The sequence below is a fragment of the Phacochoerus africanus genome, chromosome 1, assembly GCF_016906955.1.
Source record: "Phacochoerus africanus isolate WHEZ1 chromosome 1, ROS_Pafr_v1, whole genome shotgun sequence".
NCBI classification, from domain to species: Eukaryota; Metazoa; Chordata; class Mammalia; order Artiodactyla; family Suidae; genus Phacochoerus; species Phacochoerus africanus.
In genome coordinates, this window is record NC_062544.1 from 115,591,161 (window position 1) to 115,611,224 (window position 20,064).

General features: G+C 56.1%; 1 protein-coding gene across 5 annotated transcripts in view; it reads left to right on the forward strand.

Moving 5' to 3' along the window:
- The window catches only part of PRKCD (protein kinase C delta), a 30,597-nt gene that overhangs the window by 1,116 nt on the left and 9,417 nt on the right, over positions 1–20,064 (forward strand). For 3 of the 5 annotated variants that reach the window (XM_047776818.1, XM_047776855.1, XM_047776827.1), the window contains exons 2-8: positions 2,622–2,739; positions 15,518–15,651; positions 16,755–16,954; positions 18,208–18,268; positions 18,440–18,602; positions 18,701–18,732; positions 19,855–19,940. In XM_047776818.1, the coding sequence (XP_047632774.1) occupies positions 15,537–15,651; positions 16,755–16,954; positions 18,208–18,268; positions 18,440–18,602; positions 18,701–18,732; positions 19,855–19,940 (657 nt within the window). In that variant the 5' untranslated portion in view covers positions 2,622–2,739; positions 15,518–15,536. The remainder of the gene's footprint in view (positions 1–2,621; positions 2,740–15,517; positions 15,652–16,754; positions 16,955–18,207; positions 18,269–18,439; positions 18,603–18,700; positions 18,733–19,854; positions 19,941–20,064) is intronic. The other 2 variants (XM_047776837.1, XM_047776845.1) reach the window with 1 other exon arrangement.

A 20,064-nucleotide genomic window follows, 5' to 3' on the forward strand; every position in this document is an offset into this window, starting at 1 on the left:
TGTGACTATACGACCTTTCTTTCCCCTCTGGCCTCTGCACTAAATGCCTGGATCCTGTCTTGTGTTGAGTTGCCTGTATCTGGGCATGTGGATGTATTGTGTATCTGTTTCCCTGTGTGTCGTCACTGGGTCTGGGATTTGCCCCTGTGTGTCCTTTTAAATGTGTGACTTGCTTGTGTATGTGAGTGTGTCTCTTTGAGTGTCCTAGGCTTTGTGTGCCCTTGGCAGCTATGTGTGTACTATGTTCTGTCACCAAACACGCCTCTATGTGTTGGGGTATGTGTCTCTGTGTACCTGCTGGATGGGCTCTATGCTGCACACTGAGTGTATATCATGGTGACCCACTGGCCATGAGTACATTCGAGTTGTTAATTGTGGGAGCCGTCAGTGTTAGTGTCAGCCCACTAAACTCATGTGTAAGTGTGTCTGTGTGAGTGTGCCTGTGTGTGCACTTACATGTTCTTTCTTTCTGTCACTGAGCCACTGTGACCAGGGTTTCCTTGCGTTTCCTCATTTCTGCCATGGACTGAGCTGGGGTGTGGTGGGCAGGCTGGTAGAGGGCAGTGTGTGTGTGTGATGTGGAGGTCTTTGGATAACTGTATCCGGCTATGGGGGCAGGTTTGAGGGATCTGGTGTGTGGCAGGAGTGAGAGGGGGCGAGGCTGAGGTATGACTGGTGGGAGACTCATGGTCTGACTGTATGAAACTCAGGATGTGTGCTCAGAGAATCATTGTGATTGTGGGGAACCGAGAATGCCTGCGTGGGGGTGTCAGTAGCAAGAGGGGATGCAACAAGCTGTGTGATGCCTGTCCCCTGGGGTGTCAGTGCTGGCAGGGAAGGTGAGAGCCCTGGCACGTGCACGTGTGTGTGCCTGTGTGTGTGTGCACATGTGGGAGACTGTGAGGATGTGGATGTGCACGCGGCAAGCTCAAGCCCAACCCTGGCTCCTTGGGAGATGGGGAATTCCTCTCCCACCTTCCTCCACTCCCCCAAGTTCACAGACACCCAAGGGCAAGTTTTGGGGTTTGCAATGTTGTGACCAAGACCTAAGGCTCCGGACCCAGGAAAGATTTGAGCTCAAATACTCCCTGTGCCTTTTAAGAGCAAGAGCTGGAGCTAGGCCTCTCTAAGGCTATTTCCTTATCTGCAGAATGCAGAAAGCAGTGAGGACTATGAGTCCTGTGTCAGAGGTCCTTTAGTGCAGTCTTGGCCCATAATGAAAGCTCAGCACATGCTAAGACTTAGTTGGTGGCCACTCACCTCCCCCAAACTGTATGGTCCCCATTCTCCTGGGACCTGGAGCTAATAAAACCCAGATAGCCCCAACCCAATTTCCTGCCTGCAGTGTATCTGCTGCCCCCCTCCCAACCCCTTGACCAGACTGCTTGTGGGAGGGAAGGTGGCTGGACAGAGACCCCACCAGCATCCAGCCCTGTTGAGCCCACATGACACACACACACACCCACCAGTCTCAGAATCGGCAATGGGCAGAGAGTGGTGGGCATGATTTGGAGTTGTGACTGTAGGGCACTGACTCTGTTTAGCTGGCACAGCTAATTGGAGTTTAAATTAAAATTAGAAATAACTTAAAATACAAAAATGTAAAGTTTGAGGATGCCTCATCCCTGAGGGAGTGGTGGTGGGAGTCTTCACCTGGAGAAGGAGCTCATCCTTGGGGAGAAGAATCTTTTGTGGCAGCTTGGGCTGACCTGAAGAGAAGGTGCTCAGGCCTTTCAACTGGGAGATGTGGGGCACCTTGCTGCCTTTGCTCTTCCTTCCTTCTAGGATCTCTCTGGGCCTCTGTTTTTCAGCTGTATAATGGGCACAACAGTAGTGTGAGAATCACTTGAACTAGAAGGTGCAAAACAAGGAATAAACAGTGTCACTATTCATTTGGCACTGCCAGTGTGAGTTCAGCACAGCAGCTGGCATGCCATATCATTGGAACCTTGGAACCACCTGGGGAGATGCATTCTCCACATTTTAAAGATGAGACAGGAAGTTCCTGTTGTGGCTCAGCGGTATCTGTGAGGACGTGGGTTTGATCCCTGGCCTCACTCAGTGGGTTAAGGATCTGGCGTTGCTGTGAGCTGTGGTGTAGGTTACAGATGAGGCTCAGATCTGACATTGCTGTGGCTGTGGCATAGGCCAGCAGCTGTAGCTCCAATTTGAACCCTTGCCTGGAAACTTCCACATGCCATAGGTGAGGCCCTGAAAAAAAATAAATAAATAAAAGATGAGACAAACTGAGGCTCAGAGGAATTGCCCCAGGACACAACTCGGTGGTAGCTGATTGCACCCTAGGTCTCCAGGCCCACGGGCAGGCTTTTGAAGACAGGAGGATTAGGAACAGCCTTCTTGTTGTGTCTGTGGTCTGGAAATGCTCCAAGGGCTGAGACAGATTGTTCTGACCCCTAACATGGAGTAGAAATATAGCTGGTGCTCTGGAAAAGTCGGGCCCCACACCATTTCACAGAAGAGAAAGGCAGGTCCAAAGAGGCCAAGGTCTCAGGGCCAGATGTGGGTGAGCCGGGCCTATGTCGGCCATGCTGGGGCTGACTGATGAGGAGAGCCTGTTTGGTGGTGCCTCCCGACTCAGCTGTTTTCTCTTGTTCCTGCAGGTCCACTGGGAACTGGCCCAGGTGAGGGTGGCTGGCCTACTTCTCCTGGTGGCGGTGGTTGTGGTGGTGGTGGAAGTAGGAGCCAGGACTAAGGGCAAAGAGAAGCAGGGAGCCCCAGGTAAGATGGGGTCCTCTTAGGCAGATGGACAGTGTACAGGGGTGGCCTTCCTCTTTGGCTCCTCCCCTTCCTTCCTGGATCTTGGAGGTGTAGGGGGGCACCCAGAGTCCTTGGTCTGGGTATGGGGCCTGGGCGCCCAGAGCTGTAGTAGTTTGCCTTGCCCCTGAGAACTCGCTGCCTGGAACTGGCTTCTGGCCCAGGGAAGGCTTTGGCCTTGGAGCTCAGAGGCCTGAGGCCCACCAGGGGTTTGGTGCCAGGAGCAGTGGCACTGTGCTGGTCAGTTAGAGAGGAGGTGATATCTGAACCAGGAGTGAGGATGGACGTGTCAGCTTTTCCATGGCCCCTTATCTCTGCCTCAGGCTGTCTTCATCATCACACAGGGAAACTGAGGTTCGCCCTGAGTCCCCTAGGGGTTGGACAACCATCTGGGAATGGAATGAGGTCTCCCAGCTCCTGGCACAACCAGGTTCTCTTCCACACCCTAGTCCCCCATTTCCCCAGCTTCTCTGGGGTCAGAGGAGAGACTAAATCTCCCTCCCCAGACTCCTGATTCAGGGTGAGCTAGGCAGGCACTAAGGAATGCTGGAGAAGGCTACACTCTCTCAGGCCCCTTAGAAAGCTGAAAATGCCTTTCTTGGGGGCCGGACTTGCCTCCTTCAGCCCCCATTACAATGGCTAAGTATGCGCTATCCACTGTCCAAAGTCCAGTGATTAGGATTCAGGGGCGGGGGGCCCTGGGAAGCTACCAAGGGTGGCAAGGGTATTCCTCCTCCTCCCAACCCCTCACGCCCACCCTTCCTGGCTGTCAGGCACCTACAGGTCTTGGGGATGGGCTCCCAGTGCCTAACTCTGAGGAGGGGGCCAGAGAGGGTGGAGGGGTATGAGGTCAGGGCCCCCACTCCTGGAGTGGGATTGGGGGCTGAACAAGGGCAGAGTCTATTCTAGCTATTCTGTTTATTCAGCCTACCCCCAAACCTGGTGGGGAGAGTTGATGTGACCTTGGCTGGCTGGGGGCCTCTGCTGTGTCAAGTCAGGGGGTAATTCCCTCCCACCACGGAGCCTCATTCCACAAGAAGTTCAATTAATTAGCTTTGGAGCCAGGCTCACTTTCTCCTTTCAGACATCACCTACCTCGCTGCATAGACACATATACACTCACACAGGGATATAGAAACTGAGCTGCACTCGGCACCCACACCCGCACACCCATGAGTGCCTGCACACACACCACACATGCGCACACACACAGGTGTTCATATGCACTCAGCCGCAGGCACGCTCAAACACGCACGCAGACGCTCACCCAGTCATCCATGCACTCAGACGCCTGCCCACACATACCACACTGTGCCCATTCTTGGTCAGGAAGGGGGGTCCTTGGTCAGGGTCACAGTCAAGCCTGCATTTGGCACTCAGGGTGAGGTTTGAGGTGTGTCCATGACCACAGGCACTCCAGAGGACTGGGCCACATCGGGAGGTGAGTTCTGCGCCGGCCTTCACCAGCTATCCTCCTGTCCTGGGCCAGGTCCCCAGGTCAACCAGGACTTGGCATGGTGGGAGATAGGGGTATGCGTGAGGGGGAGGGACTTTGTCAGCTGTTCTGGCACCGTTTGTGGCTGCTGCCACAGAGGAGGAAGTGGGCTGCTTGTGGTCATGGGGCTAAGGTGCTCAAAAGCGGGTGTGGGGGATGTCCTATCAGTTACTCTGTCCTCTGCAGTGTCCAGGCTTGGTGCAAGTGGAGTTGCTGGACTCTGGGGACTGGGAGACAAGCAGGGTGCTTCTGGGTCAGTCTGTGCACTTTCCAAGGCCTGGGCACAAAGAGAGACCGTCCGAGCTGTTTCCGGAGGCTCACTTCCTCTGGGCTGCCCAGGAAGTGGTTTTAGAATGGGACTGACCAGCTCTCCATCTGTGGCTTGCTCCTCCCTGGCCTTGCCTCCAAGGGGAGCAGTGTCTGGGCAGTGGATTAGGCCGACTGACCAGGCTTTCCATGGCCAGGAAAGTGCTGGCCAGGCCTTAATGGATGCTCAGTGAGAGCGGTAGGGGCACTGACACCATGGAGTTCTCTGCAGCCCTCATTACCCTGCCTCCTCCCTTCTTCCAAGCTGTAAGCTGTGGCTCAGAGCATTAGGAGTGCTTGGACACAGGGGTGACCCGTTGTGTGTGAATGAGATGGCCGGGCTGTATTGCTGGGATTAAGCAGTTCAGAGTAGCCGTACGAATGAAGCTGGGCAAGGGGCTTTGATGCCCAGAGCCTCAGTGTCCTCCCTGACCAATGAGACCATGATAGCATCCACCTTTATGGGATTGTGCTGCTGCAAACAACAGATAACGTCTGCCAAGTAGCTAGCCCCTTGCCTGGCATGCTGTTAGTGTTTAAGGAGTAGAAATTGTAGTTACGTAAAGCACTTAGCACCCGGTTCATGGTAACTGTTCAAAGAATAGTGAGTGATACTGATGATGGGGTTATTATCTTCTGATGGCTTGGGCACAGGCCCAGTGTCACAGGGCCAAGTGGCTGCGGAGCCCAACTGAGAAACCAGGTCTGGATTCTGCCTCCAGCGGCAGTGCTGTAGAGTGGGGACGGTTCTGTCGTTTCAATAGGTTCTGCGTCCTCCTAGGAGAAGAGCGCCAGGGTGGAGCAGCTGTGCCCACTCAGCGGCCCAGCCCCCTCCTGCTCTTCTCCCCCTCACTCCCTTTCAAAGAGAGAAAAATAGATCTCCTGACAAATGGATGCGGGGAAGGAAAAGGCAGGCGGCAGCTGCCTGCTGCCCCCTCAGGCCTCCCCCCAGCTCTGGCTCCCTGTGGGACATTTGGCTTAGAGAAGCTGAGGCTGACAGTGAGGGGGTGGCTGGTGAGCCCTCCTGCCAGCCTGCCTACCCTTCGGACCCCTGGAGTCAGCCTTTGGGTTGGGGAAGGGGGCGGACATCTGCAGCTGATGGAGGCTGGAGGCGTGAGGAGAGATGAAAATCCCTTCGTACATGTCCATACAGACATTCTTGCCATGTGGCAGCTAGTGGCAGGGACGTGCCTGTCCCAGAGACACACAGGTCAACCCAGTGAGGGTTGGGCTCAGCTCCGGCTTTTGCTATCCAGGGCCAGGAAGCTGGAGGCCTCGTGTATTGATGGCAATGATGGTGGTGTAGTAGCAGGGCTGGCGGGCTGGAGTTCTGCAGGGGCCTTGGCTAGGAGTGTGAGCGAGGGCACTCTGAAGGTTTAGGAGCAAGACCTCTGCAGGCCTCAGACAGATCTGGCTTTAAATCCTTGCTTGGTATTTACTGGCTCTGTACTCTTGAGCTGTGTGCTGCTTTGAACCTCATTTGCCTCCTCTGTGAAATGGGCAGATCAGGGATTGTTCATCTGAGACCTAAATGATAAGAGCCAGTGTATGATTTGGGAGAGGATCAGGAGGCTCCTGAACGGGAAGGAAGGTAGCCATTCAGGGAACCGAAAGAGGTCACTGTGGCTGGGGCCGAGGAGCAGGGTAAGGTGCTGCCAGGAGGCCAGGGAGAGGGATTTGGGCTCATCAAAAGGGAAATAGGAAACAATGAGGACTTGAGCAGAGGGTGACAAGATCTGTCTAGTCGCTGAGGCAGAGGGACCATGGGGGCCAGAGCAGAGGACGAAGGGCAGAGAGCAGGCTGGTGCAGGCCCAGAGAAGGTGATGGTGCCTAGATGGGGTGGTGATGGAGAGAAGAGAGGACTTCAGGCTAGACAGGAGGCAGAAGTGGTAGCATTGCTGAGTGGGGAGGAAGGGGGAGGGTGAAAATGACCCCCAGGTGTCTGGCCTGAGTGCTGGCGCTGCTAGGAGACAAGGGGCACTTCCCTGGCAAATGTCAGTAGCTTTGGTTTGGTCATATTTGAGCACCTCCAGAGCGTGGTGAGGCTGGGGAGGCAGGTGGGTCCATGAGCCTGGAATTTAGGGAGGTCTGGGCTAAAAGTGGAGACCTGAAAGTTGAGAGGTAGCACATAAAGCCTGGACTGGGGAGAAGAGGGTTCAGCCTTTGGTGGGGAACTCCGAAAGGCCCTGGGTACAAGGCTGGGATGGCTCTCCCTCGAAGGTCCCTGCCAAGGTGCCCAGGAGAACAGGCTTGTGGTGGCTGAGCTGCTGTTTTCACAACAGACTCGGAAGCTTTGGATCATGTCTATGGCTATGTTGAGTAAACAGGTGCAGTGGAATAGCCAGTCGCCAAGGCCTGAGGCTGGAATCAATGTCCACTTGGTGTAGGCTTGGGGGCTGAGGTATGGGGCCAGGGGAGATAGGAAGAGAATTGCAGGGTCTTTCAGTGTCAGGCCTGGAGAAAGGTCTCATTGTCAAGAGAGGGAACGTGAGGCCCTGAGAGAAACAGTCACTGACCTGGGGTCTGCTAGTGGACTCAGCTGCCTTTGCCCAGCCCAGTCTCTTCCCAGAGCAGAGAAGAGAGGACTTAAGGATAGGCAGGAGGCAGAAATGATAACATTGCTGAGTGGGGAGGAAGGGGGAGGGTGAAAACAACCCCCAGTGCCCCCAGGGCACCTCAGAGAGAGAGCCCTTTTACCCACTGATCCAAGGAGGTTTGGGGGCCCCTCTGGCTATAGAACAGCTGGAAATGGGCAGTGGGGCAGATGGGGAGAGGGCCTGGTGTGAAGATGACAGCAATGATAAGGATGATGGTACCAGGTCCTGCACTCAGCACCTCCTCCTAAACAGGGCAAGATCGCTCCTTTCAGAGATGACGCCAGAGTGCTTTGGCCAAGCTCTCAGGGCACCCGGGGCAGACCAGACCTGAACTAGACCTGTTCAGCCCACACCCAACTCCTGCTTTCCAGTTCCTCTGTTCAGTGCTTGCCATGGGATGGCACACTTCAGTCCTGCCTCTCTCCAGCTTTCTCCTAATCCCTCAAATGGGAGCATCATGCAGGCCCTGCTTACCTTGTGGGGATGGATGAAAAAAGCCTTAAATGGCTGTCTCATCTTCTCCCAAATGCAAAGGCTATTGTCCACAATCAGGAAAATCATGGGGACTCTAGGAGGAGGTGCAGAGGTGGGGGGCTGAGGCATGGACTGGAGACCCCTCTCTGTCGGGGGATGGTGGAAGAGCCAGTCCCTTCCCCAAGCACATGCCTGTGTCTCCCACTGGAGGCCAAATGGACAGTTCTGAGGCTAGAACCGGGAGTCCCTCTCCTCCCCCACCTCTTTCAGAGCTGCTCCTTTGGCTTTGTGGCTTTGGGTGATTTATAGCCTCTGACTTTGTTAGGTTCTGCCCACTGAGACTTGAGCTCTGTGGAGGTCTTGTGTGGGGTACCTGCCTGGCTGCTGTACCTGCACCCTCCCCTCCTCCTGTGCCCCAGGCCTGTGGCTGCACCTGTGACCCCTGGCCTCATCCTCAGCCTCCGCTGACTTCCCCTCAGAAGCAGGGGTGGCACCTAGTGATGAGCCTGACCGGCCCACTCCTTCCCTTACACGCTTTGGACTTTGCCCTGGGCCAGGAGGGGCTTTCCCTGCCTCTTTCATTGGAGAGGCCCAGCCTGCCTGGTGCCCAGCTGCCCTTCCCTCCGCTGTCCCCAGCCACTGTGCCCCAGGGGCTGCAGGAGAAAAAGCTACATTTGGGCTTTCTGGTGCCAGACCTTCATCAGGCACATGTTCTTCCAGCCTTGTGAGTCTCTCTCTTTGCCTGCCTGGAGCGTCCGTGCCCATGTGTACGTTATGTGCTTGTGGCACCCTGGGTAAACACATCTGGCTGTGCATGAAGGTGTAGATGTCCTGTGTCATCTGTGTGGGCCTCGCTGTCTGTCAACAGACAGAGCTGGTGAGTGGTGGTGTGTTTCTTAGCGTGTGTATTATTGAGTTGTCATAGGGATATGTAGTGCCTGTGGTTACAGAGTTTTGTGTGTGCATGTGTGTGTATCCATTTGCAAGCAGGGCTCCCCACATGTCACTGTGGGTTTGGGTCGGTGGGTGTGCCTGTGTGTGCACAAACATGTGGTTATTCTGGGCAAGACCCTGACGTACCCCTCACCCCAGCTCCTCACAGAGGCCCCCTTGTCCTCTGTCTTGCATGAAGGGGCTTTTGTTCCTCCCTCAGGGGTACCTGGAGCCCTCCCCTGCCTGAGCCCATGGCTTCCCTAATCCTAGAGCCGGCTGAGTGACTCAGGCCTGTGCCTGGTGTAGACTGTGCCCCCAAGGAGGTCCTGTACCCCTCACATGCTGGCAGGGGTAAGCATGAGCCAATGACAGGGTCTCAAGACCTACCCCTCAGATCCTTCCAGAACCTCTGGCCAGGTGGGCCTATGGCACCCCTGGGCATCTCTCAGATTGAAGCCCTTCCTGACACGCTCCCCTGACCCCCACTGACAGGCCCCCTCTGGCCATCATTCCATCCCAGCCCCTCTTGCTGCCTGAGCAGTGGTCATGTCCCCCTCTGTAATTACACATTTATTTTACTGTCCCCTGTCAGTTTGTGTGTTCCAAGGGCCTGGTGTCTTGTCACTGTGAGTGCCTGTTAGGAGGGCCAAAGGAGGCCTGGGGTTGACCTGGGGCCAGGCTAGGCCTTCAAGACATACAGCCCCCACCCTATCATGTGCAGAAGCGGGCCGCCACAGGCATGAGTTTTCCTGGGGGAAAGGCCAGGTTTTTTCATTGGTGCTGAGGGTATGACAATTACAAAAGGTTCAGTTGTGCTGCCTGGGCCTCACCTCTGATTCTCATCAGATTCCAGTGGGCCAGGTCGGCAGCAGTGGAATGTTTGAATGTCCCCAGGACAGTCAGATGTGTGGCCAGAGCTGAGAAGGCTGAGCTACAGGCAGACACACCCAGGTCCTCTGTGTGAGCATGATCCTGGACACCTGCACAGGGTACCTGCTGGGGGCATGTGAGATAGAGGGGCAGCTGGCTTCCTGGCAAATGGAGGACGGGCTGGACCTTAGAGCAATCTGTAAAGATATGTAAGAGTTCAAGGGGACATTCTGCCTGTGCAAAAGTAGGGGGGTTGAAAGTGAGGCGTGTGCTCACAGAGTAGCCAAGGGTAAGATTTGAGGTGGCGAGCAAGCCAGGGCTAAGCTGAAGTATGGGCTTCTCCTAGGGCAGTGGGAGCCCTGGAGATTCCAGCTGTGAGAAGACTGAGGAGGGAGGTTCTGGTGACAGGTAGAAAGGGTCCTTGGAGAAGGGGAAGAGAGCCCAGGCAGTGGTTGGTCTATGTGGGGTGGGGGAGTGGGGAGGAGTGTTGGCTGGGAGATAAGTGCTAGTCCTGGGAGGGGAGCAGGTGTGGGGAACATCCCCTCCTCTGGGACTTGGCCATGACCTGAGACCATGGTTGGTTCTCCTCCCAGGACATGGGGGCTGGGACCCTGGGAAAAGGGCCTTAGAAGGGTCTTGCTATCCCTTCCCCTCCCCCACCTCCTCCTCTTGCTGAGCCCATTTCCTGGGTTGTGAAACCCCTGAGGCCTCCTTAACTTGCTTCCGTCTGGGAAGGCAATGGGGGAAGCGAGCCTCCCAGCCCAGCTGCTACCGCCTGCCTGCCCTGCCAGGCAGCTTCTGCCACACCCAGCCCCCTTGCCCTGTTGTAACCCTGCCAGGACCAGCCCTGCTCCCTCCTTCGATCACACTGCCTCTCACTCTCCTTCCTTCCCCCTGCCTGGGCCTGCTCGGGCCTCTTCCTTTCGTTCATCCCTTAAGACCAGATATGGACTAGACCTTGAGCTCCCCCAGGCATAGTCTGCATCCCTAGAGCACTTAGGCTGACACTGCCCCACTTGCTTTGCTGCCACCACCACCAGCTTTGACTGGCAGCAGATGGTGCCTTGCATGGGCAGATGGCAGGGGCTGCCCTAGGTGGGGCAGGTGTGGGAGAGGGTTGGAGGGTGCCCCACCCTTCCTGCTCAGGGGTCTGTTCAGGGGAGCCAGACCCTTGACCCACCAGCTGATCCTACTCACCCTTGTTTTGTCTGACCGCAGCCTGTCACCTCTTGAGTGACAATGACTACGTTCTCATACTCTCCCCTGGAGCCTACTCAGAGCCTCTCCTCTCAGGCCCTGCTTTGCTCCCCTGTTCAGCAAGCACCATTCTGTGGCCTAGGAGGCAGAATCAAACACCAGGGAAGGGCTGGTGGAGGAGACCAGGCCGGATCTGGGGGACAGGGGACCCTCATTGCAGGACCCTGTCCTCAGTATATCCTGTGTACAGAGAGGAGATGGGGGTGTCAGTTTCTGAGGGATATTTTGGCCTGATGCGTTTTATTTTATTTTTTTGTCTTTTCTCGGGCCACACCTAGAAAAGGCATATGGAGGTTCCCAGGCTAGGGGTCGAATCAGAGCCACAGCTGCTGGACTATGCCACAGCCACGGCAATGCCAGATCCGAGCCATGTCTGTGACCTACACCACAGCTCACGGCAACGCCAGATCCTTAACCCACTGAGCGAGGCCAGGGATCCAACCCGCAACCTCATGGTTCCTAGTCGGATTCGTTAACAACTTCACCACGACAGCAACTCCTTGATGGGTTTTATTTTTAAGCTCTCACAAAATTGTTATCAAACAAGTTATGTACGATTGTTGTAGAAAAATGAGAAAATGTGTTCTTGTTCCTGATGGCATCCCTCAGGCTATGTCCCCCAGCCGCCCCCTATACTGGAACACACTCATGGATCTGCAATGTGTATGCTTGTTTTGTGACCCAGGCATTTCACCTGGCACACTCGGTTCATGTTCACCCTTGTTTGCCCTTGCCCACCGCCCAGGCCTGGCTGGGAGCAGATTGCTGCTGTCCTGGAGGAGGTGGCCCACCAGCTCTGGCATGGCCTGGCCTGGCCCCACCTTTTCTTACCTCTGGGCTGCTGGTCTGGTGGGGGCAGGGGTGGAGAGCAGGGACAGTGAGCTCTCATCTCCTGTGGCTGGGATGCAGCCAAGCCTTTCCCAGGTTTTGAGAACTGAAGTTTGGCCCAAGAGGCTGGGACAGGAGGAAAAGTAGCACTCCAGGGGTCTGTTCCACCCACTGTGTATAGTAGTGAGGGGGTCACCAAGGACCATCCTGGAGGACGTTAGGTGGATGGATTCTGATCAAGCACAGGGAACCTGTCTCCTGGTGCCCTCACTCCTCTTCTTTTTTGGAGTGGGGGTAGGTTTAGGGTCACTCCAGCAGCGCATGGAGGTTCCCAGGCTAGGGGTTCAATCAGAGCTACAGCTCCCAGCCTACACCATAGCCATAGCAACACAGGATCCGAGCTGTGTCAGCGACCTGCATCACAGCTCACAGCAGCACCAGATCCTTAACTCACTGAGCCAGGGATCAAACCCGCAACCTCATAGTTCCTAGTTGGATTTGTTTCCGCTGGGCCATGGCCATGATGGGACTCCTCACCCCTCTTCTTGTGTTCTCTGTCCTCATGGGCATGTCTTTGTGTGTTGCTCCTGGCATTTCTCTGTCTCTGTCTCTTGCCCTTCATCTCTTCTTCCTAAAAGACATACCAGAAGGAAGGTGGACTGCAACGTCAAATCTTTCTACCACTTACTTGCTGTCTGATCTTGGGCAAGTCACTTAGCCTCTCTGAGCCTGTTTTTTCACCAGTAAAATACTCACCTCCCGGTCCTACACAGGGATAAAGTAAGCTAATGCCATTGCAAGGTTGGTCTGGTGTGTGTGGGCCTCACAAGGATGATCTTTCTTATAAGTGAGGGCACTGGTTCATACCCAGGCCCTTTGACTCCAAGTCCAGAGCTCTCTTCTTCACAGGGCTACCTCTGCTATGGGCTAGAGAAGCACGAGAGGAGAGGAGAGACTAGGAGCCCACAGGCGATCAGGAAAAGCCCAGCTGGCCCCAGCTGGCTCTCGGGAGCTGGTCCCCATGGAGGCCTGTGTGAAGTCCAGCCCTGGCACCTCCATGACCCTGGAGAGTTGTGATGAGATCAAGTCAGTGGCCTTCCTTTGGGGCCTCTGGCCCGAGCCAATTTGCATGGGGGTTAAAAATAGTTAGCCCACCTTGCTTTTGTGCTATCACTTTACCCTCTAGCCTTCCCACCAGTGTTCAGATGTTCTGCCAGGTAGGTGGGCGACTCTGGCCCTGCTGTGAGGGAGGGGCCTAATGTGCAGGGGCCCAAGACCTCTCTCAGGGTCCCATGGTGATGGAAGAAGTTGCTGGCTCATGGTGTTCCTCTCCCTCTGGGGGTCAGGGCAGTGCAGTAGGGGTGGAGGAGGTGGTAGAACCTGGCCAGGGCCCATGCTTTAGTTTTAGTCCTAGGTATTTGTGGTTAAGTGACCTAACCCTGGGGTTATTGCCGGCTAGCCCCGGAGTAGCCCATGGGTCCTCTTCCTCATGGTAGTGCTGCCTGGCTGTGCAGGTTTGGGGCCAGGGCTGGGGCCTGCTGTGGTTGTGGTTTTCCCTCAGGTGGCTTCTAACTGACTGTGAGCAGCAGCTGCTCCAAGTGTGGCTGAGGAGCTAGAGGGCAGGCTGATGACCTTGTCTGCGCTGGACAGCCCCTGGTAGTCTCATGGACAGCTCCTGCGGGGTGACCTGGAGCCTGTGGGCCACCTGGACGGGGCCCCGAGGGGAGGCGGGGAGGAAGAGCTGGCTGAAGGAGTTGGGCGCACCTGCTGCTCCAGGATGAGCGGCTCTGTTCCTGGAGACTTGGTTTCCCTATCTGAGAAGTGTGGTCAGTTATCAGGACTGTCTTCCCAGGCTGTTGGGAGCATGGAGTGGATGTGGTGAGGATGTGAGTGTACTTTGTAAACTGTGAAGGGAGGTGCACGGGTGAAAAGGAGGGTGCTGTTAGCAAGAAGGGGTGATAGCAGTAAGAGGATAGCCTGAAGCCTGTGGCATTGATGTTGGCTCCCGTCCTACACAAGTTCTCATCGTGACAACTCTGTGCCAAGAGACTGTTCCTTATCTGGAAGATGGGGTGACTGAGTCTCAGGCCAAGTGACCCATAGAGTCCCACAGCCAAGGCAGTGTGGGTGTCAGAGTCCTACACCATCATTTTGCCACCAGGGACTGCCCTGACCCCCTCTTCCCTAGGAGCCCAGCCCTATGCAGCATAACTGCTACTTCTTTGTCCCTGCTCACTGGACCACTCAGCCCGTGAGATACTCAGGAAGTTCATCATCACAACCCCCCCCAACACACACACACCAGGTCTCAAGGTTACCTTACTGGGAAGCATTAGGCTGAGCCATGTCTGCTGTGGTCAGGCCTCAGAATGTGGATGCAGGCAGGTGTGTGTGCTGTATCAGGACCATGCTGATCATTCTGGACCCCCAGGTCAAGCAGGGTGGCAGAAGGGGCCACTTTGGCCTTTGGCCTGAGCGTTTGGGACGCTCACTGAGGCTCCTACGCACACTCCCAGCCAGGCCTGTGCAGCTTGCTATCTATCCACTTTAACATTCACTGAGTGGCCACTACCTGCCACCCACCCACGTGTCCTCCTAGGCGCACACATCTCAAGGCTGTGCAGTCATACCTCTCACCCTGTACCCCCTGGCTTACACTCATGCCTACTTGGGCCCACGGAGGAGGCAGCAACAGCTCACGCTGGCTTTCCATCCCTGCCTGCCAAGAGGTCACTGTGGCTGGCCTGGCTGGTCTCAGGCTGAAGGCTTGGGGGCTGGGCTCAGATGTGAGCTCACACACCCTCTCTCACTCCCTCTGAATAGGAGCCAGGCCCTGGCAGGGGACACTGTAGAGTCTTCCCCGCCTGGTCCCTCCCCTCTTGTCTGGCTGCTGGCCTCAGAGGACTGGCTGGGCCATTGGGCTAAGCTGCAGGCTGAGGTCAGTGTTTCCTCTGAGCTCATCTGGTCTGGGAGCTCCCCACAAACCTGGCTGCTGCTCTGGCTGCCATGTGGGGGAGCTGGGGGGAGCTGTCCCAGGACCAGGGTGACTGTGGTCTGTGCATACAGACGTGTGTCTGGGTAGAGGTGCGTGTCTGAGTCTGCCTCCGTGCCGGCTTATGTTCAGGACAGAGCAAGTACGTACCTACGTGCATGTATGTGAGTGAGTGTTCCCACAGCCACTGCTGTGGAGCTCCCTCCTGTGGGGTCTAGACCCGGAGCCAGTGTCTGCGTGGGTGTACAAGTGTGCACCTGTGGCACCTGACCCCAAGGGGCTCAGATTTAGAAGAGTCAGACATGCCAGTGTGGGCGGGCATTTCACTGCCCTGGTCCCAGAGGAAGTGGGTGCTTAATTAGTACAATCCCAGCTTTAGGTTCTGATACAACCTCAGGGTTTCAGTTTCCCCACCTGAAAGGGGGCATGATCATCTTGGCCCTACTTGTCTGCCTGCGTAGATATGAGCAAAAAACAAACTTTGAAAACCAAGGAGGGCTGTACAGGGCAGAGTACAGGGAGGAAGGCGTACTGTCCTGCCCATCTTTGCTGGCACTGAGGTGCTGAAGCCCAGCACATAGTAGGTCTCCAGCCATTGGGCATTAAAGGAGGCATTGAATGATTCCCCAAATGAATGACTTGGGAGTCACGGGCTCACATGCCTACAGAGCCCAGATGGGATTTGGAGAGGAGTGAAAGGGGGCTTCTGGACTGAAGTGGACTGGCAGGGGTGCCCAACAAAGGGGGCAGTGCCAGCCACATATTGCCCAGTGGGTCTGCTGTCACATCTTGCAGTTTTACCAGGGATGCTGCAAATCTTGTCTTACATAAAATGTCTTCATGTTAATGTTGACAACTAGGGCTAGTGCGTTTTTAAGCACCATGTGGGCCAGACTCAATGCTGTGAGAGCCCTGGGGGCTGGGGGCTTGGATATCTGACTGCGCAGGGCTGCCCCTGCTGCCCTGCCTCACGCCTTCTGTCTACACAGCCCCGCTGCAGGCCTCAACATGGCACCGTTCCTGCGCATCTCCTTCAACTCCTATGAGCTGGGCTCCCTGAAGGCCGCGGACGAGGCCAGCCAGCCCTTCTGTGCTGTGAGGATGAAGGAGGCGCTCAGCACTGGTAGGGCTGGAGGCCGGACCCTCCAGTGGGGCTGGGAATTGGGGGCCAGGAGGAGGCAGTATAGGGGGTGGTGCCTTGTTCCCCTGGAACCTCTAAAGGATCCTTCTCTTCCTCATGCTCCTGTCCCTACCCAGCCCAGCTGCTGGTGCAAGATAGCAGAGGCCACCCCGTGCCTGTAGGGCCTTCTGCACAGACTGGAATGGTCTCTGGGACTCAGAGCTTCTAGCTTCTCCCCTATTGGTTATTTTGCCCAACAACGGGCTCCCTGTGGGAGCTCTGCATGTACCAGGCTCTGCACTGGGCACTGAACCCTCCCTGCTCCAGGGCTGACCTGGCTCTGCCCTCATGGGGCTCATAGTCAGGTAGGTGAAAGAGCCAGACAGTGAATCCTGTGATAGGGAAGCCAGAGGCAGTACCTCCCAGGCTTTGGTCAGGGAGATCTTCCTGGAAGAAGCAATTCCTTCTTGTTTCTGCCCTCACTTGGTGAATCTCTGACCCACTTCTTAAGTCTCAGCCAAGGTGTCCCTTCATCTAGGACACCTTTCCTGACCCTTAGGCTAGGGCAGGCCACCTGACGGTAGCAGGTCTAGAACCACTGACCTTGCCCTCTTCAGTCTCATCACTGCTGTGATTTCATGTTCAGTTGAAGAGTGAACTGGTTCATGTCTCCATACAGGACTGGGATGCTAGGAGGACAGGCACTGGGTTTAACTTTTCTTTCTTACCATGTCCTTGCCTCCATTACTGTGGCTGGCACGTGGGCGTGCACAGCACTGTTTACCAAATGAATGCCTCAGGGAAGGTGACATCTAAGAGGGGATGGAGGAAGAGGGAACAGCAGGAGCAAAGGCCCAAGGGGTGGGACCCAGCTGGACCCCCGGGGGAAGCTGCCGGCCTTTCTGTTTCTGGAGATGGGACTGGTGAGGCGAGCACAGCAGGTCGTGAGGCTGAGGAATGGAGATTTGGTCCCCAGGACACTGGGAAGCCTTGACAGGCCCTCAGGGAGTGAGCAGGCAGATTCCAGAGGGCGGAGGGCTGTGGGAAGTTGGGGGAGGGAGGGACAGAGGGGCCCCAGCCTGACCTTCTTGCCTGGCACGTTGCAGAGCGTGGGAAGACGCTGGTGCAGAAGAAACCCACTATGTATCCTGAGTGGAAGTCCACGTTCGATGCCCACATTTATGAGGGCCGCGTCATCCAAATCGTGCTGATGCGAGCGGCAGAGGAGCCAGTGTCCGAGGTGACAGTGGGCGTGTCAGTGCTGGCCGAGCGCTGCAAGAAGAACAACGGCAAGGCCGAGTTCTGGGTGAGGGGCACAGACACGGTCATGTGAGTGCATGTGTGTGGCCATGGCAAGTAGGCATGGCCTCGGGCACCTGGCTGGTTCCAGCCACGGGTGCAACTCTGCAGCTGAGCCTGGGTTTGAATCCCGGTCCTGTGATTTATCAGATCCTTAGCTTCTCTGAGGCTGTTTCTGAATCTTTAAAAGGGCATTCTAAAAAAACCTACCTCGGGGTCAGTTGTTCCCATTAAATGAGCAGCTGGATGTGAAGGGCTTACTGCAGAACCTGGCACATAAGAGGCACCAAAGAGAGCCCTCCTTGGTATCGTGGCTACTTTTTTTTCCTTTTTAATTTGACAAAGGCAGGATGTGCACACAGTAAAACATGGCATGCTGTATGAAAGGGCGGGTCCTGGCCCTAACACCAGGCCCCAAGCCCCCTTCTCAGAGGCCCCCATTGTTCCCAGTTCTGTTTGGAATCTTTGTAGGTATTCCAGGCCCAGGCGGGCATCAGGGAATGCCAGTTATGATCTTCCACAGCAAGGGGCTGGGGAGGAAGGCTCATGGCCCACTACTCACCTGCTGAAACTGGGATTCTGCACATACATGTGGCCATGTGTTCCTTGTGGCCACAGGATGCCAGCGCAAACAGAGCATCTCTGCCTCCCTGGGGTCACACGTTGGCTCCTACAGCCAAGATGTTCGCACCAGGAAAGACCCTGTGACCATGGGGGCTCCACTCAGCCTCTAGAAAAATTAGGCAAGGACACCTGCTGTGCTCTCTGTCCACTGCCCCAAGGGACACTATCACTCACCAGACCCTGGTGCTGGGGGAGCTGAGGGTCCTGCCCTCAGAACCAGCCAGTCCTCAGAACCAACCAGACATGCAGAGCCCATGACAGATATAGGACCAGCATGGCTGTGTTAGCATGCCTGTGTCTGTGTGTCCACATGTGCAGGAAGATGAGGTGCCTCCGTTCTAAGAAGGGGGCAGCCGGGGTTGGGGGTGGGGAGTTTCCCTTCCCACTCTGTTCCTGAGACCATGTGGCCAAGCTGGGTGTGGGCTGGATCCTTTCACTTCCCCAAATGTAATAATACCCCTGGGTGAGGGGTGGGGGCGGGGCTCAGGGGTGGGGCCCTGCCCACTCTGGGCAGACAGGTGTCTGGCTAGGCCACCAGGAATCCCTGGGCCTTGAGGGACCAACCATGGGGGCGGGTTCTGAGTCTGGCTTGGCCCAGGCCCGCCCTCATTGACTCCCCCACCCTCACCCCTGCAGCTGGACCTGCAACCCCAGGCCAAGGTGTTGATGTCTGTGCAGTATTTCCTGGAAGACATAGGTAAGCCCCTCCCAGCTACACTGGGGACAGAGGTTCAGAGGCCAGAGCCAGAACAGAGGTTTAGGGAAGCAGTCCCCGTTGGGGGTATGTCCAGGGCTGCCCTGGGCAGGACTGCAGGGGTGTGGCCCCACCTGGAGGCTGGAGTTGACGTCGCTGCTCCCTTGTCCCCAGATTGCAAGCAGTCTATGCGGGGTGAAGACGAGGCCAAGTTCCCAACAATGAACCGCCGTGGAGCCATCAAACAGGCCAAAATCCACTACATCAAGAACCACGAGTTTATCGCCACCTTCTTTGGGCAGCCCACCTTCTGCTCTGTGTGCAGAGATTTTGTTTGGTGAGGCTGGCTGTGCCCACTAAGGCAGGGCAGGGGAGGGAGAGGCCCTAGCCCCAGTGTTTCCCCGCACTCACCCTGCCTGGGCACTTGCCTTTCAGGGGTCTCAACAAGCAAGGCTACAAGTGCAGGCGTAAGTGTTTCTGCAGCCCGGTTTGTACGCACTTGTGTGTGCACATGTGTGCCTCTCAGTGCCTGCATGCATTCTCAGAAAGCCTGTGTCCCTATGTTGGGGCAGTGTGTCTGGAAGAAGCCCCTGTATGCCTACATGTTTGCATGGGAGGTTTTCCATGTTGGGGTGCATGTGTGTCCGGAGGCTGTGTCAGTGAGTGCTGGAGCTGGCCTGTCTCTTCCCAGTGCTTCCCATTCAGTGATGTTATTCTGGCGGCCTGAAATATGCCCTGGTGGAGTATGTGCTCAGCAGTCCATCAGCACGACACATCAAGGCTTTTTCACCCCGGAGAGGCTGTTAGGCCTTTGCCAGCACACCCCTGGCTGCACATGTGCTTCTGTATAGCGGTGTATGTATCTGGGTACACATGTGTGAGGTGTGTGTGTGTGCATGAGGTGGTGTGGGCCGGTGGCAATGAGCACTGGCTCTGGAGCCAGCCTGCCTGGGTTTGAATCCCAGTCCTACCACTCCCTAGGTGTAGGGCCCTAGGCAAAGTTGCTTAACCTCTGGGCCTCAGTTACCTCATCTATAGAATAGAGATGACAGAGTTGTTGTGAAGTTCAAATGGGCTAAAATACATAGAGCTGTATTTTAAGTGTGGCTGTGCATGGTAAGCGCTCTGTGTAGGAAGCCTTGTCATTATCACACATGCTGTGTGTGTGTCCAGGTGTCTTGGTGTTGGGGTGCATCTGTCTGTGTGTGCATGTTTGGGTGAGAGAGCTTAGGAGATCCTTGCTGTCCTGGGCCACAAACAGGGCTCCCTAGCCTCTAGTCTTCTCCATGGCATACCCTCCCGCCTCTCACTTCTGCCCCCACCCCTGCTCACAAGGACTCCCTGAGCCTTCCGTAATCTCTGAGACCCCCAGATTGGCCTGTCCTCCCTGCCACAGGCTCCTCCCTCAGGAACTGGCGGGAGGAGGGAAAAATCAAGCTCCAGGTCCATCCTCTGTGGGGTGAGGGTGTGGGCAGTCGGGAGAACGGTGGCTTTGTGTAGAGGGCTGGACTGGGCCGGCAGGCGCCAGCTCACAGACTCTGCCCCTCCTGGGCCTTCCCGTCCTCCTCCTGGGCCTGTGCCTCCTCAAGAATGCAATGCTGCCATCCACAAGAAATGCATCGACAAGATCATCGGCCGGTGTACGGGAACTGCGGCCAACAGCCGGGACACCATAGTGAGACCGGGCCCAGGGGAGGGCGGGAGGGATTCGGGCTCTCCCACCCCTTGTCTGTGGGGTCACCCTCCCCAGTTTTCTTCATCCTTCCTTCCCCTGGCTTGGCCCCTGGAACCCCCAGATG